At 42.5% G+C, this 26,784-nt stretch overlaps 2 protein-coding genes across 7 annotated transcripts in view; one reads left to right on the top strand and one right to left on the bottom strand.

Annotated features, from left to right (window-relative positions):
- ZNF277 (zinc finger protein 277) overlaps positions 1-12,691 on the bottom strand; it is a 54,840-nt gene extending 42,149 nt beyond the window's left edge. The window contains exons 1-2 of one of the 3 annotated variants that reach the window (XM_055807176.1): positions 12,567-12,626; positions 11,452-11,621 (exon numbers count right to left, since the gene is read on the bottom strand). Coding sequence is in view for 1 of the 3 variants with exons in the window: in XM_055807175.1 (XP_055663150.1) it covers positions 12,567-12,609 (43 nt within the window). In the remaining 2 variants the exon portion in view is untranslated. Of the gene's footprint in view, positions 1-11,131; positions 11,153-11,451; positions 11,622-12,566 lie in introns of those variants that run through there. The other 2 variants (XM_055807175.1, XM_027793412.2) reach the window with 2 other exon arrangements.
- A 51-nt stretch (positions 12,692-12,742) lies between these two features.
- DOCK4 (dedicator of cytokinesis 4) overlaps positions 12,743-26,784 on the top strand; it is a 256,201-nt gene continuing 242,159 nt past the window's right edge. For 2 of the 4 annotated variants that reach the window (XM_055807174.1, XM_055807171.1), the window contains exon 1: positions 12,744-13,021. In XM_055807174.1, the coding sequence (XP_055663149.1) occupies positions 12,985-13,021 (37 nt within the window). In that variant the 5' untranslated portion in view covers positions 12,744-12,984. Of the gene's footprint in view, positions 13,022-26,784 lie in introns of all 4 variants that reach the window. The other 2 variants (XM_055807173.1, XM_055807172.1) reach the window with 2 other exon arrangements.

The following is a 26,784-nucleotide window of genomic DNA, read 5'->3' as shown; positions in this document are numbered from 1 at the left end:
TGTTTTGGGTTTTGGTTTTTTTGTTTGTTTTTTAATAGAAAACCAAAAAAGCAAATCAAGAAGACTCTGAAGTGGTACTCAATACTCAGTGGCCTTCCCTGACATTTTCTCTGTAATTAAATGGTTGATTTTAAAAATTGATATTTATGAATTACCTAGGCTTGTATGAATTTTTATACTGATATTTAGAATAATAGGACACTTCAACAAAAGGACATTTTTGAAGTAAATAATATCAAACTTTTCTTGTTCAATGTGATTATGTGACATGGTAGGCATGGAGAGCCGAGATCCATGTTATCTACTAAAATCAGGGATTAAGAAGCAATGATTAAACCTTACTCTATTATCTGGAAAGATTAACAAGATAATTATGTAACCAGAAACTCAGAATGTTTAGTTGCAGAGAAGAGGAAGAAAATACCCAGCACAAGAATTTGAAATGGAAGGACAAAAGTGATCATCTATGTTCTTCTTTTGTACATATCATCCAAATCTAATTAATTACAATTAGTAGCTTTTCTGTGTTTTATCTTGCTATTTAATAGAAAAGCGTATCAAAGGCATCTTAATAAAGCATAAACAATGGTGCTTTAAACTTCAAGTATAAAGACTACATTTCTGCCTTTTTCACATGAAAACTACTTAGGAAAAAAAAAAAAGAAAAGTATAATTTCATGCCAAGCTGATCAGGACTATAATTTTAAAACTTTTAAAAACATGTACTGGAAGGCATCACAAGTAAACATGTGGATGTGAATTTAGGACTTGTGTATGCTACCACTGTTCTGCTGACTCCTCCGTAAGTGTTAGCAAGCTGGAAATAGGCACATCTTAGTTTCCATTCACTGTGATTGTGACCTTAGCTCTTCCACAAAGGAGGGGTCTTAAGAGTGTGTTTAATATTGATAGTAAAAATTCTTCATTGCTAAAATTTATCTTTGCAGTGCTTTTAACAACTACTGTACTAAGCCTAGTAACTTTTACACCAACATTGCTACATAAAATATGTTAATTGGTTTACTTCTTGTTGTCATTATTTAGTAGAGATCACTAATTCTTCATTACAAGGATTTCCCTTATCTTTTCTCTTGTCACCTGTCCTATTCCTCTAACAGGATTTAATTCCCAAGCAGGTTCATCCTGCTGATGTTAAAAGGATTGCCTAGTGGTCTTTTTAAATGATTGCTTTAGCTACATTCTCTAGCTAAAGGAAAGGCAGTGTGATTCTCATCTAAAAACTTAAAGCCTGCTTTAGCCATTCCTATGATACGCCCCCATGTCATTATGACAGGAATTTTTACCATGCTCCTGACTAAAATGTTTGCATCACAGGGTTTATAACTCTTTTCCAGTGCTAGACATTCTTTGAAAAAAGCAACGATTTGAGAAAAACAATGGAAAATAGTGTGAAATTTTCATTTTAAATGTCACTTTAATTTTTTTCAAACTCACATAAATTAGAATTAACCTCAAAGTGCACCCTGAGAGGTTCCATTTCTGAGATTCTGATGTCTGTGGGTTTCATACTGACAGTACAGGCTGCAATCTGCTACAGGTATTCTGACAGTCAGAAAGCCTTCGAGGCTGAATTGTTTAACCAAATTTTGTTTGTTAACTGTGGTGTTAGAAGCTCCATGGTCTGTGGCTGCTTTCTCAGTGAACTGGAGCTTTTCCAGATAAAAAGTAGCAAAATAAGTTGTTTCTACTTTTAGAATCAAACCTCCATAAATTGGTATTCAAGCTGGAAAAAACAATGGCTGAAAAGGAAAGTTCATTATAGCATGCAGTGATGCGGATCAACATACTTCAGCCTAATTGATATCTTAGCTCAGGAAAACAAAGCTTTGACTGTATTTCAAATAATCCACTATTTATATACTTCATAAATAAATTTCTGAAAATTAATTTCAGATGAAAGTATTTTCAAGTCAGAGCTCAAATACTGAAGTCTTAGATCAAAGGGACATCTCACAGCAGGCTGTATCAAATTTCTACGAGCATATTCTGACTGGGTACCAGAGTTTGAAATAAATATTTTTGTGATACTGGAGTAATTTCTCTTGTCTTTCATGCATTCATTAAACATATGACTCAGATTTTGACTTCTTAAGTATGAATACACAGTTACTAACTGATACTGCTGATGTAGCTCAGGGACATGAATGGTAAAATAACTCAAATTAATTTCCTCAAGAAACAGGACTAGAATGTTAGATTTGTGATACAAGTTGGTCATGTTTTTCAGGCAACATTTTGCTAACTGCATAAATACACGCAGATTCCTGAACATTAAATCAGTACAGTAATAACACAGGCTGCATGCTTTCATCCCATATAAGACAAAATCAAATTAAAACCTCAAGCAGGATGCTTTCTGTTACATACCAGCCTGCAGAGAAAAAGCTCTACACTCATTTATTCATGCATTATTGAGTCATAATAAAATTCAATGCTGGCACACTGGTCAAGACAAATGCTAGCAAAATGCTCTGGTAACAGCAGTATCACTTATTACTACATGCATTTGTTCCATAACCATTCCCGTTTTTGCATTGTGAGTCTTGTGTACTCCTATCATGGGACTGCCAGGGCTGACCTGGGGTACACACTACACACATTAAAAGTGGTCCTGAATCGCAGGATGCTGTACCATGCTTCCCTGTGCAAGCCACCAGCCCTGTCCCTCTTCTTGCATCTCAGCACAGCTCTGACCCACGCAGGACTCCTGCAGTCCCTAACCATCCTCCGGCTGCTTTGCACATTGGCTACATTTAGAGAGCAGTTTTGGTGCATGTAAATCAGATTCATATGGAGTCCAGGTACTTAGGAAATGCATCCAACCTCCCAGCAGAGACATCTGGGCCTAATCCAAGGGGCTTTTCTTCAGACAGCTTTGGAACACCTGCACATTGAGGTTGGTTGGTGTGGGAAGACTGACTGCAGGTAATCCAAAAGAAAAACAACAAATCATGTAACATAGTTAGAGACTGTGGCACCAATTGTCTTTATCTACTGCACCTTATTATTTGCTCATGGGGACAGAGCCACACCACATCATACCAGCTTGTGAGGTACAGATGGCGTATCCAGTTATAAAGCTTATATACCAGAGGGATAAAGAGAAGGCTCTTAAGCTACTACTACACTGGGCAAGAAGTAGAAGTAGCTACTCCTTGGGGATGGAGCCACTGATGAAAAATGGGAGGATGACATCTCAATAAGCAAGAATCAAACAGAAGCAGCTGGGCCATTTCACACTGGTCACTGTCTGTCAGTCATAAAAATTAGAGAAAAATACAGGGAAGTGGAAAAAAGACCATTTGGAAGAGATGGTCCAGTGAAAACACAGGGCAAAAAAGATCAAAAGGGAAGTTCAAGAAACCCATCTGAAACATTTTAAGAAAAGACAGGTATCAGAGTTTTGGACCACTGAAGCCACTGACAAAACATCTACTACAATCTCTCATTTACAGGTCTCCTATAGCAAAATACTAGGACAGAGTGCCAAACAAGCATGAACATGGAATTACTTGCTGGAAAACCAGGCCTTGATATCAATGATCAGACATCAGACTTTCAACTACGCCATTCCCTATAGTGCCAAAACATTAAAAGTTGACAGTTACTGCTGTACACTGATGACCTAAAATCCTTTATAATCAGAGAATAAACTCAAGCAAAACACAATGCCCTTTTCATTTACTTCATAATTACAATTTGACTGCCAAAACATGTAGCATGTTTTGGAAAATCAGTAAAGACTCCTGTTGAGCACTCCTGGCTCCATACCATAATCAAAGAATTACATATGGGTACTATTTCTCTACAAAGTAGTTTGAGCGTTTCACATTTGTACAGCAAGAAGTGTTATTGTTTATACTACAGAGCATAAATCTACTGCCCTACCAAGTGGGGCAACAGAAGCTCCCTAACATAAAACTGTATTGCATAAACAGCCACACACATTACATTTGTGCTCTTATGTAGTATGTAGTATCTGGCATATTCTTACTGAGGAAAACTGCTTGCGCACCCCCAGATGACCTAGCTCTACTGTTTAGTAGTTAGACATCTTTCAAAAATTTGCATGTTGTATCACAAGCTAAGCAGCACGGTTTCAGTCTGGTTATGTGGTTTTAATGGTACGGACCAATACGTTATTTAATTCAAGAATTATCAGGTCACTGGATGCCAGTTTTTTCCACTCAAGTGACTGTAAATAATTACTGATGACTCGAGACAACAACTCTGCAAAGAACCCACACTTTCAGAAACGCATTCCGCTGACTTCAGTGAGACACCACAGGTCAGGATAACGTGCCTGACTCCTCACAAACACAGATCTGCTTTAAAGCAGCACAAAAGTTACCTCATTATTTCCCTCCTAGTTCTCCAATGCCATGGTCTTTCCCACATTGTGCAGGGATTTTACTGAGGCAATATTTAAAGGTATTTTAAAAGGTCCATAGAAAGACATTCAAATGCCTTCAGGCTTTTCTCCCAGCTTCAGCCTGCTGGGAATTCTTGGATGAGAATGTGAAGCAGAAGCCTCAGAGAGAGCCTGGTAGCAACTGTAGTTTTAGGATGCAGATGTTCACACAAAGATGCAGAGTTCTAGCAGGGGTTGCAAGACAGGACATGGTAGTAAGAAGCACACAGCGTTCAGAAAGGTTATGAAGGCTGTTCGGAAAAACAAGAATTTCACCCATACTGAAGTTAAAACACCTAACGCTGGTAATTTCATTATATTTAAGCCCTTTTCTTCCTTTCCTACTGTTCACTCTTATCCTAACTGTACCCTAGTTTGAAACCTGCATCCCTTCATCAAGAAAGCTGGCTAAAGTCTCAAGGGGAGAACTCTATCACCTGTTCATATGACAGGAACAGCTTTTGGCAGGCATCATTTGTGACAAGGATTCACAACTTGGGTGCTCTTCCAGAAAACCAGCACTCCTCAGTAAAAACAAAATAAAACAATGAACAACATGTTTCAATAGGTGTAACAAATTATCCTGGCATCTGTGTTACACTTCAAACATTGAAAAACCTTGTAATACCCTCCTAGTCCACACCTCTGCATCTAAATAAAACATGCCCACATCTCAGAAAGACTTTTTGGGCAAGAATCAGGTATTTGCTAATACTGAGACAATTTAAAGGTCTTCATCCGTCTCTGGACTGATGAACCACCACTCACTATTGCTGAAAGCCTGAGCAGAGATTTCACAGAACTTAACTGAAAGGCTTTAACATAAGAACAAGTTATCATGTGTAAACTGCATACATGGCTCATATCAGGTAGTCTGAAGCAGCTTACTTCTTAAAGAACTCCAGTTAGTATACAGAGCAGCTGATACTTGGTAGTTTGTTGATGTACCAAAGCCTTTACCTGCTACTGAGCAGGCAAGAATTGGCTTAGATTACTGGAATTAAATACACATGCATGTCCACTAGTAGGCAGTTAAAGAAATTGTATCTAACAAAGATAAGGGCCATCTATCTGTGCTTTGAAGCTATGACAGGTGTCTGAATTCAGAGAAAACCAAACAGCAAGCCTTTATTTGGTACTTTTTTGTGAATATAACATATCCTATCCCTTGTGCTAATGGGAGTTACATATTAGTGCCAAGGTGCGGGGATGCCCCTTTGTCTTCAGCTTTAGCTGAAGTGCATATTTATGACACAATTATTTGTAAAATTACAGCAGGATCACAGGCAGTTCAGATCTGTATTACTAAGCAATACAATCCATTTACTTATTTTATTAATCCATTACTATTCATTTAATGAAATACTTAGTTTCACTTGTATATTCTCCCATCATCAGTTTTTTAAGAAACGTGCTGTGAAGGCTAAAACCACTAACATCTTATTGCAACAGTTACATGAAAGGATTTTGCCTTTTTAATTTTCAAACGCAGAAGCTCATAAAAGGTGACTTTACAAATAACAACTTAGTAATTTCCAGTCCTCTACAATATCCGTTTTCTTACTGGGTAACTGGTTAAACTGCCTATGAGATGGCATTTGTAATTAAAAATCACAACAAATGCTCTTAAAACATTTTAAAATAATACTGTTTAGAGATTCACTCTTGTAATCATATTAAAATAATGTGTTGCACTTGACAGAATTAATTAGCGAACCTGTCCTCCAGGTATAATTGCTAGCTGTTCAGTTCACAATGATTAACCTGTGTCAAACCAAGATCTTTTACAGAGCTTATAATGCCTACTGGTAGAAGGAATGCTTTCTCTCCTCCAAAAAATATGGTATGGCGGAAGCCTCAGGTCTTGAAATCCTTCACTGAACAGAGATTTAACCCAAGAAACGGATCACCGGTGGTACTCTAAATGCTTGGAAGCACCCCATGGGTAACAACTGAGGATGCAACCACGCGTGTGAATGTTTGGAACTGGCCGAGGTTTTAGGGAAGGGTACCGAGCAGCATACCAACCTCTAAAACAATCAAACAGAAACAGGCAGATATGGGTGGGCTGGGTAAGCCCATCTGGCCAACGTCTGAGGAACTCTGATAAACGAGCAGCCAAGAAGTGGCAGCTGTATGCTTGGGGTAATGGCTGCTCTAACACCTTGCTGGGGTATTCACCCACAGCAGCACGCAGCCAGCAGCTCCTTATTCACAGCCATGTGGATATCTGAAGGGAAGGAGGCAACCCACTCACTGGGGGCTGATCTGAATAGGAGGGGCTGTGTTAAGGATGTGTGGGACAGGAGGGCATCTGGTTCCTTATTTGGTTAAGGACTATCCTTATTTGTTAATTCTTTTTTACTGAAAAGTGGTAGATTACACACAAACAAATACTTATGAGCAGGTGATAAGAGAGACAACGTCATCGTCATTCACCACATGAAGTTATGCCGTTAAAGGAGCTACTCAGACACAGCCTTAAACAAGTTCAGCCTGAACTTTGTCACTGAGAAGAAAAGGGAAACATGATTATCATATGTATTACGGTATATTTAAGGGTCTTTGTGGAACTACATGGAACTTGCTATGGGATATCAGAAGGGGCTTGTGGGATTATGTATGTCATGTCTTATGCCAAATTTAGAGGAGAGGTCACAGGCAGAGAAAGGGAAGGATGACGGGGAACAAACACCAGAAAATGGAGGCAGGGAGTGGGGGGGCATAAAAAGGGCCAGTTGCATTTTATGTTTCTCTGATCAAACCCTGCACCTGATCACCACAGACTTTCCTTTCTTCTTACTAAATCCTTTACTTAACTACATTTTTGTATAATTCACCCTCTGTCCTACATGTGATACTGCTGCAAGGTCTAAGTGCCAGCAACTGCAAAAGACGCTGCAGGTCTCCAGGTCTGGAGGTCCAGGAACCAACAACTGGAGGGATCATGGTGTGTCCATGTTTTTCTATACTTAACCCTGTATGCATGTGTACGTATGCATAATTTGCTAGCAAGGTTCAAACTGCAGTAGCCAGTGAGTAGAAGGGGACCTGCACCTGCAAAGTCTCAGGGTCTGAGTCAGTGGCTGGGCAAGGGGCCTGGGAGCTGATGACTGGCAAAGGCAGTCCAGCCAACAGACTTGGAGACACTGCTGATATTTGAGGGATCCGTGATGAGTGAGATAAATGTGAGCGTGTATATCAATTTTGATAGCCAACACCAAGTTGGATTTGCTAGCAAACAGGAAGAAACCTGCATTCTGGGTAAGAGGGCCCAGGCACAGATATCAGACAGGTTTAAAGGCCACAGTAATGTTCAAGGGATCCATGAATGTGCATGTGCTTCTGAATTGGACAGTGTGGGTGTCTGCTCAGTGTCTACAGTGTTTTTACTAGTGCACTTCAATCCCGGCCAGTTTTGGCACCAAAATGTGACTCAAAAGTACCACCCTACTTAGCTTTCCACATCTTGAGAACTGGCTTTAGGTCTGGGCACAGCCACATGTATCACTGCTGTTGCCATTTCCCTCCCTGCCTAGCTCTGCCAGGGAAAGGGAGTCAGAAAGGGAGTAAGAGAAGTTTCCATTGCTGAAGAGCCATAGGCAGCCAGGGGCCACTGCTGGGGACCTGCTTTAATCACTCCTTCAGCAGGGCAAGCGTGAGCTTTGTGTAAGTTGCCCTGCAGCACCATACCCTGTAACATAACCATAGCTTGGAGTGGCAAACACGAAGGCAGCTGTCACTACAGTGCTATCCTCAGGAGTTACTGATGACCTGGGGACGTAACTGAAGACTAGAAAAAGGGAAACACTTGTCCACTCCCCTCCTTACTTCCCAGCTTCCAAGACAGAAGTGAAGCAGCAACATGGAGGCCAAATCCCACCTGTGTTTTAGGACACGGGACCCAAGAAATGCCTCACTTCCCCCACTCCCAAAAGTTTTTGGGTGGACTTTTAGCTACCCAGCTCAGTAGGCAGGAGAGCTGCAGAGAAACTTAATCTTTCCATGACTCCTAATTTGCTCCTGCCTTAGAGCAGAGATTACGATGTTGCTGAGAGCCAGGCACCTGATGTAGCAGTCATGCTTTGATGCTCTGCCTCACAAACTTCTGTGCTGTTGTGACTCCAACAGGTCTAATGAAGTTTAATACCAGGGAAGAAGATGCAGGGACTATGATGACAGATCACACAGGTGGAGAGCCAGGAGTGATATGGAGTTAGAGGTGGAAAAGCATAAAGAAGAAAAAAAAAAAAAAAGTATGTAGAGTGGGGGTGAAAGCAGGATCTAGAAGCAGTTTGTGGGCAACAGCTCTTGAGACATATGGCAGCGGGACAGCAGCGGTGGGACCAAAGGAAGAGCTGTAGGCAGTGGAGGCTGTGGAAGGGAAAGGGGCAGGACCAAAGGAGTACCTGAGCTGGGTACAGGAAATAACAAGGGCAGGAGGGACCAATTTAATGTTGGAGAGTAACCAGCTGAGGAACTGTCATTAGAGCATCAGAAGAGCCTTCTAAAAGCAGGAGGCAGCTGAGGAACAGAGGCAACAAGTGAGAAATGAAAAGCAGGCTCCAAGCAGATGAGAGGACAGCATGAAAAGCTGGAGAGCCATGAAGGAGTTGTTGCAGAAGTGAAGAGACAAGCCCCTTTTTTTGCTTGATGGGGAAAATCATGAAGAAAATTAACTGGAAGCTAAAACATCCACCAAAACCTCAGGCTGGCGGAGGCCTGAGAAGCAGAGGGGTTACCCTGAGAGCACAGCGATGAGACAGCAAGCCCAGCTTCTCGAAGCTGAAACTGAACACAGGGCAGAAAGGGTGCTCAGATAGACAGGACAATGACTGGGCCATGGACTGAGGCTTAGCTAACATGAGAAACTACTGGGCATGACATGAGGAATGGCTGAACATAAATAACAAAAGTGAGAAGCTTGAAGAAGTTTCTGAGAGGATAATGAGGAAGGGCTGGGTTTCAGGTAGTTAAGAGGAGGGTTATGCAAGAGGCATCTGGGCTTCACAAAGGCTTGGGGGTGGTGGTGTTGGGACCTTTTGGGGGGTGAAATTTTGCAAGGCACACAGGGCTGAGGTAACTGTATCAGTGATACTGTGTGAGGCTGAGATGGCTCACGTAAGAGCATCAGAAATAGGAGATTTGGTTATGCATCAGGTAGACAACATCAAGCTAGAGCAGCTGGTGAGTAGCGGGAGACCCTCAGCTGGAAAGACTCGGTGTCCGAGCCAGTGGCTGGGTAAGGGGCCTAAAGTTCAGGAAAGGGTGTTAAACAGACTTAGAGCCCACGTTGATATCCAGGTGACCTGTGAACATGGGGGAAACTAAAGAGAAACGCATCCATCAACCCGGATGGAGAAACCTCTCGGGTCTGAGAGTACATGGCACTGGCTTTCAGTAACCAGGAAAGAGGACCCCTGGATCCAAGAGTCCACTGGACTCATAGCATCCTTAACAGAGAGAACTTAAGAGCTGAACTTACAGTACCATGAACAAAACAATTTTCACTAGGTAGCAATGAAAAAACGTAGACCTGTGCAAGGCCAGTCAAACTTTAGTATTCCACAGTGAACCAAATTCCCTTAAAAATGAGACACAAGATAGACATGGAACGAGTAAGAATAACATGCTGTGCTCCAGCATGGTACGCTCCAGCAGCACAGTATTAAAAAGCATTTGAACCCACAAGGACCCTGAGCAGGAAACCGTAGCTGTCAGACTGCCAATGAAACTATTAAAGATACACTTGTAGAAAAAACCTAATGTTAGAATCCATTGACAGATGCTGTAAGAAATGTTGATATGTAGCATAATTAATGTAGACTGAACAAATCATACTGTGGACAGTGGTATGTTTACTAAAAGCCACTTGGTGAAGGCTGCTGGAGGGAACCAACTAGAAAACAACACAGCCCTAGATTAGAATAGAAAAGCACAGGCTTTTCTGTAAATAGGAAACAGCAAGACTGTAAAAAAACACGTCATTTAATTTTTCCTATATACTGTCTCCAAAGAAGTGACACACCTCCTGTGCACTTGCAAATACAAGATGTTGCTAGAGCAAATAGCTTTGTAGCAATGAAACCTCTGAAAGAATAAGAATTTCAGTCAGAGGCAGGAAAATGATAAATATTAGGGTGAAGTAGTTTTTGCCCACAGACTGTGGGATTTATAGTAGAAGATCTCTTTACCATAAACGACTGGGTTCTCAATGAAAAATTTTGAAAAGGCTATTTCAACTATTGGGTAGCATTGTCTTTGTTCAAGGGAAGAAGAAAGACATGCTCTGAGCCTAATACAAACGTGCTGAATTCAGTCACGATTAACATGATAGACAGCAGTTAAAAGGCTGTGGCAGAATTTCATGACTCCCAGCCAGCATGTTGGCAGCCCTCTCTTATGGAGACAGGGACAGCTTGGATGTACGTAGAAGTCTATAGGCCAAGGTGGAAGTTAATTTAGCCTGGGACCTATTATTTTGATTTTCAATAGTGACTTTTACACATTTCGTCACCTAGAAACTCCAAAGGCTCTGCCAGGGGATGCAAATCGAGTTTGGGAGCAAAGACTCCAGAAGTTCACTAATCCTTTCAATGAGCGTTTGAGCTCACCAATAGGAAAACAACATAGGCCTCTGAACTCCAGTGGAACAAACCTTTCTTTTCATCACAGTGCCAATCTCTTTACAGGAATTACCTGGAAAAACCTCAGAGTAACCTCATCCTCTCTGGCACTCCACAGACCTAGAAACAATTTCATACAGCAGAAGACTTGCACAGACAAAAGTGTGCGTCCTTTTCAACAGTTAAAACTGCACAGCTTTGCCTCTGGGTGCAATTACGCCAGTGTGGAAGTGCTCTAGAAGGGTCTGGCTTTTTATGTAGGAGGGGCTCAAGCCAACACACTGCAACACATAAATAAAGAGTAGTGCTTTAACTACTAGCATAAATGAAGTTGTATTACTTTTATGAACAGAAGCAGAGTACATGCTAGAGAAAAACACAAAAGTCACTTACAAGAACACCCAGTACCACAGTTTGACAACTAGAAGGATAAACCTGGAGTAAGTGCACTCCAGCTCTCCATTTGAAACTGCCTGCTTGCAGATGACTTCCTTCTGCTGTCCTTCACACTATTGGCAACTTTAAAATTCAACATAACTTCTCAGTAGAGGCTTAAAGCCAACCTGAGATGAAAAAAAATTAAGCCACTTTCCCCTCTTAAAACATGAAAACATTAAATTCTATTTTTGTGTCCAGCTCCAACTGAATCATCCCATAAAATTCCTCTTTAGCAGTTCAGGGTGCTGGTTTGATTGGAGAACGCTTTTTTATAAGCCAGACATAGTCACCCTAGAGACAACCTGCACCCAGGGAGGCCTGCAGAGCAGCGCCGTATCACCCGAGTTCTCCCTCCTCCCCGCTGCCTGTGCCTTGCTGCAGGACCAAAAGATGTAACACCAAGCCCTTGCTCCCGTGTCACAGCGCCCGGGTTTTTCTCACAAGGATCGGTCCAGCACCCTCCCTACGCTGAGCTCCAGCTAAGCTGCTTCTAGAAGGGCAGAGGCACACAGGCCCCTCGGCGAGGACGCAGACCTTGCTGCTCCCGCTGCTTGCAGTGCCCGACTTATCCCCGGCGGTCGTCCCCGGCAGCCCGGCAGTGCCCCCGCCGCACACCGCCCCGCTTCCCTCCCTCTCTCCGCACGCCTGTGCCGAGATCCGGGTTTATGTGGGAAGCCAAAAGCCACCCCGACCACCAGCTGCACGTCCCGCCCCCTGGCACGCTGCCGCCACCCGTCCTCTCCCCGGCACAACTCGCTGCTGAAACCGCTCCCTGTCCCCACAGCTCCGGCCACCAGACGCGGGGCTTCGCTAAGAGAAGGCTCGGCGCCAGCAGGGCCACAAGAACGGCCTGGAACACCGGGAGGCGGGGACGGGGCTGCTCGGCGCGCTCCGCGGAACCCCCGCTCCGCCCGGTGACCGGCGGCGCCCCCGCCGCGCCGGGCCGTGAGGGCTCCCGGCCGTCCCACACGCGTCCGCCGCTCCCCACGCCCCGCGGCGGCAGCCCCGTCCCGCCGCCCGAGCCAGGACACGCGAAGCCCGGCCGTTAGGGTCCCCCGCAGCGAACTCACCTCTGCGGGCCGGCGGCCCTCCGGCCCTGCGGGACGCAGCCATGCCGCCGCGCCGCTCCGCCCGCCCCGGGGTGAGGCGGCCTCCGGCAGCCGGCCCGGCCCCGCCCCGCCCCGCCCCGGCGGGGAGCGCGGGGCCAGCCGGGGCTCGTAGTCTCTCCCTCGGCCGCGGGCGACGAGGGGCGCGGCCGCACTGAGGCACTACGTTCCCCGGCGTGCAGCGGGACGGGGCATATAAGTGGCTGGCGGTGAACGCGTCTCAGTCAGTCAGTCCGCCCGCCCGCCCGAGCAATGCCCGCGCAGCTGGGGTCGGGCAGCCGCGGCTGAAGCAGCCAGGCAGCGGACGCGCTCGCCGGCCGCCGCCGCTCCTAGCGGAGGGGCTGTCGGCCGGTGGGGGGGGTGACGGGCGCCCGCCGCCAGTATGTGGATACCCACGGAGCACGAGAAGTACGGCGTGGGTGAGTGAGCGAGGGAGAGCGGCGCGGGGGGCGAGGAGCGACGCTGCTGGCGGAGAGCGCATCCCGCGGCGGAGCGGGCTCGCCCCGCGGGGCCGGTGTTGGCGGCCGGCGCCTCCCGCGGGAGCAGCGCCCCGCCCGTGTGAGCGGCGGGGGCCGGGGGTCCCGGCGGGGCCGGGGGGCGAGCGAGCGGTCCCTTTCCTCGGGGCGCAACAAAGGCCGGCGGCGGCGCCCGCTGCTGCCCGGGGATGGGGCCGGTCCGCCGCCGCCGAGGCGGGCGCTGGTGGAAGGGCCGGTGTTCCGCGGGGAACAAAGCCGCCTTAAAAAAAGCTCGCTGGGAGAGACGGTGTTGGCGGCGGCGCCCGGGGAGGCGCGGGAGCGGGGCCGCGGGCATTGTTCGCGCGTCGGGGGTTTTGTCGCTGCTTCAGTGGAAACCAGGCAAAGTGCCGCTTGTGGGAGCCGCGCTTCCTTGCCGATCTATTCATCTGTGCCCGGTGCAGGGCTCTGAAGCCCGTTCGTTTGCCTTACGAAGTGGTCGGGGAGACTCGCTGTGATTTTTACATTTTTTTGACATCACCTACTAGAATGGCTAACGCTTGCTGAGCTCAAGGGGGCTCGTCCCGGTCAATGGCCCGCTCTGACACAGAGGCAGCTGAACTGCTATACCGACCTACTAGCGTAGTAAGCAGCTTTGTGTGAGTTTACGCCGCATTTGAACGCGGGGTCGTGCCCATGACGGAAAAGGCAGGAGGAGCGCGGAGCCCTCCTTTGTGTGCGTGTGGCAGTGCGCTGGGCAGCTGCGGGAGCTCCGTCCCATCTGGAGTTGAGCCCAGATGTTGCTGGCCTCCGAATGCGAAATTATAGAGATCATCGGTGGGATTTGTTTTCTTGACTTCTTTATTTGCCAGGCCACAGCTGGGTGGCAAGATATTGATTAGTCCTGCCACCCGCCTTTCTTTAGGAGGATGGGCAGAGGCTTAAAAACCGCTCTGGAACTCCCTGGAATGGCAATGGCATGCTGGATATTAGCAGTCAAGTATTTCTAGCTGCAGCACTCCTCTAGGTCTGGCTGTTGGGGTTTTTATTTTTGAGGATAGTGTGCTATTTCACAACTGAAGCGAGTTTTTGGTTTGTTTTTGTGGGGGTTTTTTGGGGTTTTTTTTTCCCCTTCTGGATTTATGAGCTAAAAATTTCTGTGGAGCATCTCTTGTAATACTGAAAGCCAGCAGCCAAACACCGTTCACCTTAATTGAATAATTACCTCCTGGTTGCTAAACAATTAAGTGATATCCCTTAAATAAGACTTTCTATGTTTAGTAAACCTTTTCAGGTACTCGCATACAGATTGCTTCCAGCACTTAACAGGGCTGGTGACACTGAACCCTTATGCCTGCTGAAGGGATACAGTTGTGATTACTCAGTAGTGGGCTTCCTTTGGATCAACCAGAACCTGTAGTTCTCTACAAAGATCCTCTTTATTTGTGTAAATATAATATAGCCACAAAAAAAAGATGATTGTTCCTACTTAAATTCATTCCATGGCTTTCTGTGAGGTGGCTTCCAAAGGCCATTCAAGATAGTAACAAAAAGCCACTGTTCAGATTGGGTCCTCTATACCCCTAGGATGGGAGTGATATTGTAGTTCATATGACCATTGCAAAATGTTGAAATACTAACAGCCTAAAGTAATTTTATTTTTCTCTCAGGCTGCTTTTTTATTATATATTTTATATATAGCACATAGTTTTATGCTCTGTGCTTGCTTAACAGCATGATGAGTGCTGTCTGCAAAGCCTTCACACCCAATTATCATATAAGCTATTGTGCTTTACAGCAGTGGTAGGGGAGGTAGGAGAAAGACTTGTATCTTGCCATATAATTCTTTAAACTTCATGTAAAGTGAATTTGGTAGATCTAGCTTAGATTTTGCACTGCAGAGCCGCTTACATATTTTCTTTTTTAGTGATGGGATTATTGTGTTTCCAAACAGTTTCTTTTTAATACTGATGTATTTATCTGCCCTGGGAAAATGGGTGCATTATAAAAACCCCTTTGAGAATCCCGATTAGTTGTACAAAGCATATGTATCCTTTGTATAAAGAGCTCAGGGCTTGCATCAACGTCAGACCTCATCTGCATTTTCAATCTGAGTTTTGTAGCACATGCTGTGTGCTGCACATTTCTACTGTGACATGCCAAAATGGATGAATAACCAGGCAACAGCCACCTGGTTGCACTGAAGAAGGGTTGCTGGTAACCAGGTGGCTGTTGCTCACTTGCACAGCCTGACCAATTCCCACTTCGAGGTGTAGTTAATAAAAGTAATAGTCTTCTCTTCTGTAGATTTTTAAACTTCTGCCTGCTAGCCACTGTTGCCTAATTTCTTTTTACTGAGCAGGTTGCTTTACTCTGAGTTCATTTACTAATAGGCAGACACACTTCCAGTTCATTTCCTAGTTGATGGTACTGTCATAATGAAGAATGTTACTACTTAATGTTACAAACTTTGTACTACAGTTATGTGGTTTTTGCTTCTGAGGCTATAGATTTGTCTTTTCTGTATTATCCTTTAGGATGTTAAAGGTGAAATATGCATTGGGATATTCCTGGTTCTGAGAGTTTGCTTTGTCTGGGTTTTCTTATCTTTATTTTCAGAACAGAAGGCCACTGTATTTCACTTTGAAATTCCGTTTGTTTTGAATCACGCCTACAGCTGTTATGTCAAACTAGCGATGGCATTGCACGAAGGATCCAGTAGTCAGTTATGTGGAGTATTTAGCACAAAGTATGCTGATGTAGGGGTAGGAGAGGTAAGATTGTTCTGCTGTTAATAGTATTTAAATCTGGTAGGTGACAAATGGAGTTGGCTCGCATAAATGCTGTGTGTTTTACGTGAATTTGGAACCTAACAGAACAATACTGTTTAGAACAATAACCAAACCCTTTGTTGAACTGAGTCATTTAAGACTGCATAGCTGTGGGAGCTCCGCAGGCAGCAAACTGCTAAGTGTAGCTTTCAAAGGTGACTTACTGGTTGGTGCAAACTGGAAACTTTGGCTGTAATAAATAAAACACAGGACTACATAGTTTTCTTGTAGCTGCTGTCTGGAGTAAAGATACAAGTTCTGTTAGACAAACTGGTCCTCTCTATTAAGGCTTTCTTTTTATCTCACCAGATCTGCATACTGTTGTATCATCAGATTTCTTTGATTTACCTGAATTTGTAAAAGTGCGGTTAAGCTTTCTGGAACATAGGTGGTTCACCTTTTTCTGCTAAACACAAAGCTGCTCAGCATTTCTCAGGAAGGTGTTTTCTGGATTAGAATGGAAGGATTAATTAGGGAGAATAATTAAAAATGGTTGCTGAATGCATTGTCTAATTTATAAGCAGAGTAGTATTCCACATCCTGAAGTCATGCCATACAGTGAAATACACCAATTTAACTCTAAGTTTAAATAGTGCTTGCTATTTTTAGTGTGGGTAAGCCATAAATCTACCTTCTCAAGGGTGTGTGAAGTGTGGCCATCTCCTATTTTATTGATGGAGAAATGGAAGGATCAAATGACTTTGTGCTGTAAGCTGAGGTTTATAGGAGGAAAAAAGGCAGGGGTGTATTAGTTGATCACAAGAGCAGTACTGACTTGCAGAGACAAAAGCCAAAGCAATTGGCTTGTGCCCTGTTCTGAGTTGCAGCCAGACCAGTCTCGATAGCAGTCCTGTTGCAAGATAGCTAAGACATCTTTATCTTTGTGCCATAATCACTTTTTTTGACTGCAAGCCGATTTTACTGTAAACAAGCTTGGTTTGTGTAGCCCAACAGTATCTCTGTCAATAACATGCTAGACTTCTTACATAATGTGTTTTGTTTGACACAAACACTTCATCAGCCTTTCTTGCATCCATCTCCAAATAGTACAAATGCAGCCTTCAATCTTGTTTTCTGTTCTACATTTCTCTTGCCTCATGTTTCTATGGAATTCAGCTTGTATCTTTTTTTCTGACTGTGGCCACTAATAATAAGCTATACCCAAAATTTCTGTCATACTGTCTAAATAACTGTTTAGAGGTGAGGCAAGGAAAAACATAGTGCATTGTTGAGCTTATTGGGCTAAGAAATGGGTGGAAGATGATCTTTGCTTTCTTGTTGCAGCTTGTAACTGTTCATGGGGCTAGCCACCTGCAGGTAGGTGAAGGTGAGGTACCATTGGAGCACTGAGAATGAGTTTGGCAAGGTACCAGTGCTCCCTGCTCTTCACTGGGGTGATGGGAGCCCGCTCCTAGTTTATGAAATACTCTGAGTTCTAGCTACACAAGATAGCAAATACCTACACATTTTCTATAGGAATATTTTTGACACGTGACATACTGTCGTGAAGGCTTTTACATCAGTTAAGGGTGCCAGTTGGATAAAGACTGTGTTTTCCTGGTCTTCTACATAAGCAGTAACTTTCAGTATGTTACAGAAATGGAATAATCTCAACTTGCAGCTCCTGGACAAAAAAAATAAAAAAAAAAAATAACTGACTGTATTCTGTTGGAATGCAGAATATGAAGGTTGAGATTTTTAAGTCATTTTGGTCATAAGACTAGTCTTAACTTCACCACTTTATCAACACTTGTTTGTCTTAAGACTAAATCAAGATTTTAAAAGTTTTTTTTAACAGCTGCCTCCAAAAATCTAATCTTTAATATGCATGTGATGTTTTACGTGCCTTTATCTCCTAATGGACTAACCAGCTCTGGGTTGTCCTTAACACCTCCTTACATAGTGCCCTTCAGAGATCTCATCTCTCCTATTCACTGTCTGTCTAGAGCTACTGGGAAAGATTTTTTGAAGGCTAATGTGATTTCATGCTTAGCTGTATGCTGATGGCACTGTTTTTCTTCCTCTTTCGCTGTATTGAGGGGTTTTTGCCACCATTCTCAGTGTTGGACTGGTGTGGCTACTAGCTGAATCAGATTTAGCCAAAAGGTAGTGGAACAATGGTGATTTAAGTTATATAAGGAGGGAAGGTGAGAATGTGGTCTCCCTGCTGAAAGGGAAGATGCTTTTTTTTGTTGTTGTTATCTAGCATAGGCTAATGTAATCTGTGCTTGCTTCTGGGAGCTCAGACATCACGTGATGGTATCACTGACTTCCCTGTCAAGGAAGCTATAATTGGTTATTTTATTTGTACTATGCAGATATCAGCAACTTCTTGTACTGCTGCAAGAGTGTCTGCTTTGACACATCTCTTTGCTTCCCTAGCCTGCAGCCCAGAACAGAACTTCAGAATAAAACAGGGTTTCATGTTTACAGCTTGGTTCAAGGTGAACATGTTATCTACCTCATTCCATAGTTTCCAGTTCATTTCTGGGTGTAACTCAGTGTAGGTTTTGGTCTATAAAGTTGTCCATAATTTGAGCCTCGGGATCAGGTAAAATCCTGAGGAGAGCATTCTGACTGCTTGAATCATTTGTGACACTTGCCTTGTCTTAGTTGCTGAATACATTCATTTTGAGCAGGGGGTTTGCACCCCTGGGAGATGTGTTCGTTCATTTCTTTAGTTTTGAGAGACTGAGTGTTGTGTGTGGTTGTTTTTTTGGTGTGTTTTTGTTACTGGACTTGTAGTTGATTCTGTGAAGGTACAGGGGAACACACTAGGTAACCCCTCAAAGTCATTTCAGACTTACCTTTGTGGTTCTGTACAGAACAGATGAAATGCAGAAGTTTTGCTTCACTTTCAGTCTGGAATTTCTTTTGTTGCTGTGGGGTTTTTAGCATGTAACTACATCATTGAGTAACCTTTTGTTCTGCTTTTTCTCATTTTCTTGCTATTTGTCTTTTTGGGAGGAGCTGAGCAGAATGCCTTTGAGGTGACCACTGTCCCATTCCCAGTGATTTGGAAGCCAGGAGACTAACCTGGAGGGAGATGTCCGTTATGTCATATGCATTTAATTTGTTTTAAGTGTCTCTGTGTAATACAAGGGATTGATGTTTTTGTTTTGGAGATGATAAATAGAAACATAGGAAAAGTTTTGAGATTTAATCTGTATTACTTATTCAAGGCCAAGCAACTCTGTCACTTCTGAAGGATTGCTGATGACAGAGCATCTGCAACTTCTGTAGTAAGTGCTTAGCAATCTTACTACTAGAGTGTTTAGCACTAAACTTAGTGTTTAGTTTTCCTCTTGCATGTATTATGTGTATATGAAGAATTGCCAAGACAGTCTCAATTTCCTTGTATGAGATAGCTCCAGTTATTTCATCCTTTCTTTGTAGATGATGGTTTTCTTATCTTTGGCCAATTGATCTATGTTCAAAACTGGACAGGAAAGCTTTATCGAGTAAAGAAGGAGAATCTTTTAGTGTGTGCTTTAGGCAGTGTGTCTGCTTGTCATTCCTGGTGTTATGTTTGTTCCTTTTGCAATAGCATTGACTCATGTTCAGTTGGGAACTGCTAATCAATCCTTCAGACCTTTTCCAGAATACTGTTGTCTAGACAGTTGTTCTCCCATCCTGTATTCATCAGCTGATTATTTCTGCTTACGTATCCTTAGTGAACAGCACCTCTCTTCCATGCTATTTCTCTTGTCAGCCATTCTGCCTCCCAAATTTCCTTCGTCACACAAGACTGTTGAAAGCACCTTGTCTGACAGCTTTGTGAGAGATGCAATTTAGGAACTTCGCTTGCTAGGAGAAGCAATGCAAGATGAATAACTAAAGACACTTGAAAGCCACAATGATTTGCCACTAGCTTGCCTTTGTATGTTTAAAGTAATGTATTTTTCATACCTTTACAATGACAAGAGACTGTTAGCTGTGTTCTGTTTCTCTTCATAACACATGTTTTTAGTTATTCAGAATGCGTGTTCCCGGTTATATAGTTTAAAGATGCTATGACAACTTGTCAACTTTGCATTCCTGGGCACCTGAAATATTTTGTTTGAAAATAATGCTGATCTAACTTCCAGATGCTCAAGGGTGGATAGGAGGAGCTGCAAACGGTGCAACTCTGAAAGTCACCTGTGCTATAGGGACAAAGAAAGAAGCTTGGATTTTGCAATTTGTAATGCCTGTGCTTGCTGATTTTTCTTGGTTTGAGTAAGAAAATAGGATAAAATCAAATCAGTTTTGCAGGATTAAAAAACCCAACACAGTCTTACGGGATGAGGCAAAAAATGTGCTCATGTGCTCTTAAAGATGAGCCAATATAAGGGAAAAAAACCCTGCTGATACTGATTACACTTCTCATCTTTCTCCAGTTAAGCAACCAAGTCAATCTGTTTTTTACAGATTCACATTTTTTAAATAGTAACAGCTGGAATTGTTACAACTGAGAGTGGGTAAAGTCTGTTTACTCAGCTCTCTCGTACATTGAGGTTTTTTCTTTATAGGTTGTGTTTAGAAAACATAAATAGTAGGTGAGGTAATAAACCTCAAAATGGGGTTGTTAGTTAACAGAATTCACAGTAAGGTTTTTAAGGAATTTATTTCAGTTTTGCTTTCAGTGTTACTGGATTTCAAGTGTGTGTTCCCTCTCAGGGCTCTAGAAGCAGGCAGTGGCTAGTCTTAAGCAATTAGTAGCTAAATGATGAGCTTGTTCTTCTCTGCTGTATAAAGAGCTGAAATGGAGTGCCCTTTCCAATCCATTGCTAGGGATTTCTTGATATATTTTTATTATTTGCACTGAATTTATGATGTCTGAGTTGTATTTAGAAATGCAGAATGAGCTCTTTAACTATAAAGGTGTGTACTGACATTTGTTGAAAGTAATTTGCATTGAGTTTACGGGAATCTGTATGCTGTGGGTAAGAGGTGAGCACCAACTGTGCAATAGGGGCTCTTCTGCAATAAAAGTTACTGAATTCTATTTAATTATTTTTAAAACAAAACATTTTCTCTTGATATCTTAAATCATTGACCACTTAAGGTTTCATGTTTTGAACCTCTTTAAAATTACAGGTTGCGGTGCAGAAAGCAAATGATTACTCCATGAAGCCTTATTTTAACTTTTCTGCAGAGTACTATAGTGAGCTAAGTATGTACAAGGCATTGAAGCTGGGGGGGGGAGGGGTTTGGAAACCAGTACTTCTGATGTTTTGTTACGTAAGTTAAAAGCAAGTGAGCTGCAAAAATGGTACTGTTTCATTATTGTATTTTATACAAACAGCAGTCGGTAACAGCTTGATCCTTAAGCTTAGATATGTCAGACTATAGAAGTATGAAATAGTTGTACTTACATGAAGTAGCATTCACTTTTGTAGATGCTATCTGTAAAATCAAATAGCCATCTTTATACAGAGCTTTTCCTCAGAAAAATAATATTTTGTATTTTAAGTGGAGTGCCTTTTTTTGGGGGGGGGGGGGGAGTAGCAATGGGAGACCTAAATGTCATCAGTGGTTCATAATGTTACTTTTGACTGCATAGATACAACTGTGTGGTCCGCTCCCTGAAACTAGGCTGTATAGAGATGGGTCATGGGTTGTAAATACTAACATTTTTTTAAGTGGTAATATTTATAAGGAATGAAGTTGGCTAATACTTTGTAACTTGAAGGAATAAGCCTCTTTCCTAGGCTGTGTGGTTCCTTTGCTGGCATCTGTACTAGGTCTTTAAGTGCAGCGAGGATATAGAGCTTGACTTGGCGTTTCTGCCTTTGCATGGGATACAGAATTGCTCCTTCTGGTGTTAACATTATCTCTCCTATTACTGTGATGATAAGAAATCTGAGCACGTATTTTTGAAACAATTTAGTGGACAACAGCTGGCAGAGCTGCTGTGTTATTCATGGTTAATAGTGGAAACTTAAACATTCTTCACTTATCTCTCTTCCTTATTCCTCTACCTTCGCCCCCTGCCCCCAGCTTCCTTCCTTTTTTTTTGGTCTGTAAAACTTTGGACAAAAAAAGAGGAAATCCTAAGGTGGAAAATAGAAGATCCCTGTTCTTCTGTTTCAGTGTAAGAGAGCATGTGTTGGTTTTGTACAGAGTTCATTACTGTTGCTATACTTACTACTTTTCCTCCACCCACCCATATCAGAAGAAAATTGAAGAGCTAATTATAACACAAGCCAAAATGATATTACTTCGTGATATCCTTTCTTCCTCTTCGAATAACAAGACCCAAAAGCCAAAATTCTTCTCATTGGGCCAGATACAGTTCTGAGTGCTCAGCTGTGTTGAACAAATGGGATTATTCCTGCCATTTGCCAGGTTAAATAGGTAAAATAAGGGTGGAGATATGTGACAGCACATATTTTGCCATTATATTTGTCTTGAGAAAATGTCAATGATAATAGTAAACATCTCAAGTTAAAGATTTTCCAGTTGCTCGAAAAACTGGAAAGCTAAATGCAATAATTTAAACTGTTTTTTTCTTTTTTTTTAAATCGGATTAGAAGACAAAAGACTTGTCTGTCTTCTGCATACAAGTTAGGCTTTTAAGAATGATTTCATTATCCGAAGACTGAACAGCTTCTTTCCACCAATTAATTGAAAAATCGTAGTGAAAGATGCTGAAAATAAGTAAAATACTAGAACAATATGTATTTTTCTAGGAAAGTGTGCTCTTCCTGAATGTGAGGCAACTGTTGTTGCATCTCCAAAGACAATCAAATTCTAAAACCATGGTAAACAATGTTCATAAGAATCTGAGGTAATGGGCTCCCCACTTTCAAAGACAGGATAATGTGGAAATCGCTTAATTCCATAGTTACTTGGGAAGTGGGTTTTGGGTTTTTTTTAATGATACTCTCAGAGGTTGCTTGTAAAAAAACTGTTGTGTTGGGGGTTTAAATTTTTTAAAATAAAATAGTAGCTTTATCTCAACCTGAGCAATTAGGATGTGCTTTGAGAAGTAGTATTTAAAATTTCCCCTTGACGAAAAGCCTTTGCTTCCTGGCAGCATGAAGGAAGGATGAGTCATGTCAGTCCTGCTACTGCTACCTGTCTGTTCAGTGTTAGACCACATCCACTGCTTTTGTATCTTAAGATTTTAAACCAAGTATGACCACACTTAAGAGTGAAAATTGTTGGGTTTTATTGTATTTGCATGTAGAGGGAAGTGTCTTTGTTTTGCTTCTGCAAAGATCCTGTTCTGCTGAATAGACTGCTGGGGCTTGAATAGCAATGCCTCTAAAAATGTGTTTAATAGGTATATTGAACAACACCAGTTTTGAAGATGGCTGAGAAATTACAGAGGGTAGTTGTCATATTAAACAAGCATAAATGATGTGGTTCCCTCTTTTACCAATGTAATCAGAAAAATGTAACCTAGTAAAAAAAAGTGCAACTGTAATTCTAGAGATTGCGTAGGTTTTTCATGATGATTCTTGCAAAGATCTGTTTGAATTAATATTGATAAATATTGCTACTAGTGCTCTTTGAGCAGCCAATTCACAGGATCGTAATTGCAGCATAAAGGTGATTGTGCAGCAGATAGAGGTCTGTGGTCTGTATCAGTGTGCTTTGTCTCTTTGTGGGTTCCTCAGCAAAACAATGACCAGGTAGAGAGGGACTGGACCCATGGGGAGGTGCTCACTATTAGAGATACAGAGGTCCAAGAATAAATTTAGCTGCGAAGTGTTGAATCAACTAGCAAGTTAGAATCTTTTGGTTAATCTATGAAGCGGATTTGTTGTTTGCAGAACTGTTTTAAGTTTAGCTTTTTAACTACCTCTGTAAAATGCTATCCATATTTTTACATACCTTATGCAAAACCTCAAAAGCACTCTGCAGACTGCAAATTGCAGATTTTATGCAAAAATACAGGGTTTGTGTAGGATAGGAATAAGTACAGCTACAGTGACATGTGTTAAAGCAATTCAGGACACTCAGAATAGCAATTGTCTTGAGAATGTGTGTATGGGGAAACTCTGAAGAGCAGAACATAATTGTCTAGGGACCAGCGTGACCCCCACCAGGCTGGGCAAGCTCTGGTGCTCACCCAGCTCTGGCCATGTGCTTCCCCCTGCTCCCTTGTAACAGCTTCTGTGATGAACAGTTGGGAAAAGCTGATCTGGCTGAAAGCTCATCACTTTTTTGGCAGGAGGGCTTTCCACTGGATCAGCACCTCTAGCTGGGCTCAGATTTGCTGGCATGCAGGCTTTGGCAGACAGGGGGAGGTGAAGGAGGGTGCAGCTGGGAGTACAAAAGATGTCAGGACCCCAGCGCTCTTCACATGTCTTGCTTAGAGCGCCTTGCAGCCACAGCATCCTGGTGCTTCCCCATGCTATACCAGTGCTGCCAAGCTTGGGGCTTTTCTGCTTTGAAGAGAATGTGGCTGTAGGGTGAGCCCACTGGCTGTGTGGCTCTGGAGGTGCTGGCCTCCTTGGCTGGTGATGGGTGACTGGGTTGCTGCTGCACAGCTGCTGGCCCTGCTGCAAAGGAAGCTGCCTTGCTCAGTCAAACCTGCAGGCACATTAGATGAGGTGTAATAGAAAGCTATGGCCCAACGAAGAATTCTGTTGGCCTGTCAAGAGTATATGGCTTTTCTCATGAGGTAGGAACAAATAACGAGGTGAAGTGGATACTTTACTTGTATATCTTCTCATTCAGCTGTTCAGGCTGGATTCATGAGTGTGCTGCTTACTGAACCCACTGTTAGTTCTAAAACGTTCATGAATTTTAGGTTACTTCTACTTGCTAGTGCTGTTCAGAAAGTCTTAATTTGAGCACTTTGACTAGCATGGCCATAAGTGTTTTCCTATTCTAGAGGCTACTTGGTAAGCAATTCCTTGTCCTTCTTGTCACAAGCTGTCTCCACGTGCAACAAACAGAACTGTCCAAGCACATATTTTGGACACTAAGTTGGGAATGAGTCTTGTCAACTGAGCAGGCTGCTAAACTAATTTGGGTGTCACAAGATCAGAAACTAAGAACTGTAAAGGCACAACTTCAGTTCTGTGGATGTAAAATTTGGCTGATTTTGCCATGTAGCAAAACTTTTGGGAAAAGGTAGAACAAGGACAGAACTGAGACCTAGGAAATGTATAGCAGGAGTTCAGTGAGGTGTAACAAAGTAAAATGAGCACAGATGTAATACTTCTAACATCCTTTTGAGAGGTCTGTCTCACTGCTACATCCAGAACTTAAACTGCTAAACTTTGAGTCCTTTCAATACATTAATATGGGAAAGAAAAAGAAACACTTCTGCCTGATATAATGATAACACATATTTTCCAATAATGTGCTTGATATGAAAACTTGATACCATGAGTCTGATGAGAACTGCTGCTTCTCAAAATGATGGCTCCTAAGCATTGCCATTGTTGCTTCAGCTAGGATAGTTCTGGGGATCATGCTGAAGAAAAAACCTTGGCAGTTGTTTCTTCCAACTATCTCTACTAGTCATATTCCATTTTTTCCTTTGCTGTGGATGTCTGAGGTTGCCCTCCTGGAAACAGTGGAGTGTGTGGACATCCTGCACTGCCACAATAATGTTCCCTTCTGGCTTTTGTGCCCCATCACCCAGATCCTTTGTCTGACTTCTGTCTGTTTCTTTAGGTCCAAAAACTGGGACTTGAGCTTAGAGAAAATATTTTTTTTGTTAATTATGCAAAGGTTTTGTACCAAAATAAGTTTTGGACATATAATAAACCTGATTTGCCTGTGATCTGTGGGGATACCTAACTTTTCAATGTTTGTTAAACATAAAGCAGCATACTTGTAACTCCTCTGCTATGGTAGCTCTAAAGGTAGGGTGTCACATTGATCATATTGGAGGCATTTTCTTGGGTGTCTTCCCTCCCTTTAACTCAAGTAATTGTGAACTGATTTTTACTGTGTTCAAAGCATTTTTTTTTAAATCTGAAACATCCCCTGAGAGTGTGTGGTGGGTGTGTTTGATGTACAGAAATATATAAGAATAGGAACTAAAATGTGATATGTAACCTGTGTGTGTATTTTTTTTCCAAGTTTCTTAAAGTTGGCAATTGTCTTGCTTGTGACACTTAAATTACTGAGTGTGTTTTCAACTAGTTTTCATACAAGGTTTCAGATTGGTGTGTCACTGCTCTTCAGTCCTACCACAATGAACTGGGAGGTGGAGGGGGGAAAGAAAGAGCTACTGTATGTCTGATAATCATTGGCATAGCTCAGATCCAGGATTCTGTTTATGAAGAGCTCCATAGCATGATCTTAAAATGTAATTTGTCTGAAAATGTCAATATTTACTTTTCCTCCTGGAGTCTTGAATCCTTGAAGTATTTTTAAAATTTAAGGGCCAGCTAGTTGTTATTGGGCATCAGTATTACTGTTGCTTTTTGCAAAGACAGCTTAGATAACCCTTAGTTTTCACATTTGTATATGTGCCAATAAATTTTTATGTTCTGTAGATGAGATTTTTTTTTTTTACAGATCTACAATATCAGTTTGCAAAAGGAAGTGCTTTATGGGTGATATCTTGTATGAAAGGGTAGATAGGAAGACAATTTAATGGTGAAATATGTAAGTATTTGGAAAAGAATAGCTGGTCTCCTTAGATCTATATTTAATAGGAATGCTGTTTGGACAGTTCTGGCTTTGCTTCTTTTTAGTTCCAAATGTTGGATACTGGGTAATCCAATCAGACAGTCATTTTTCTTCCTCTGTAAAGGAGTTTACCTCCAGAAATTCATCAGTATGTAGTTCAGCCATAAAACTATTTGACTTTTTCCTAGTATGAGTTATTATGCACTAGCTAAAAGTGTTCTGTATAGATGTTGACTTAATGAATGTGTGGAGGCATTCCTGCAGCCTGTGGTAAGTAGCACAGGCCCTGGGGAGGTGAGAGGAATGCTGCGG

The sequence above is a fragment of the Falco peregrinus genome, chromosome 6 (genome assembly GCF_023634155.1).
Source record: "Falco peregrinus isolate bFalPer1 chromosome 6, bFalPer1.pri, whole genome shotgun sequence".
NCBI lineage: Eukaryota > Metazoa > Chordata > Aves > Falconiformes > Falconidae > Falco > Falco peregrinus.
This window is presented reverse-complemented; position numbering and strand designations above follow the sequence as displayed.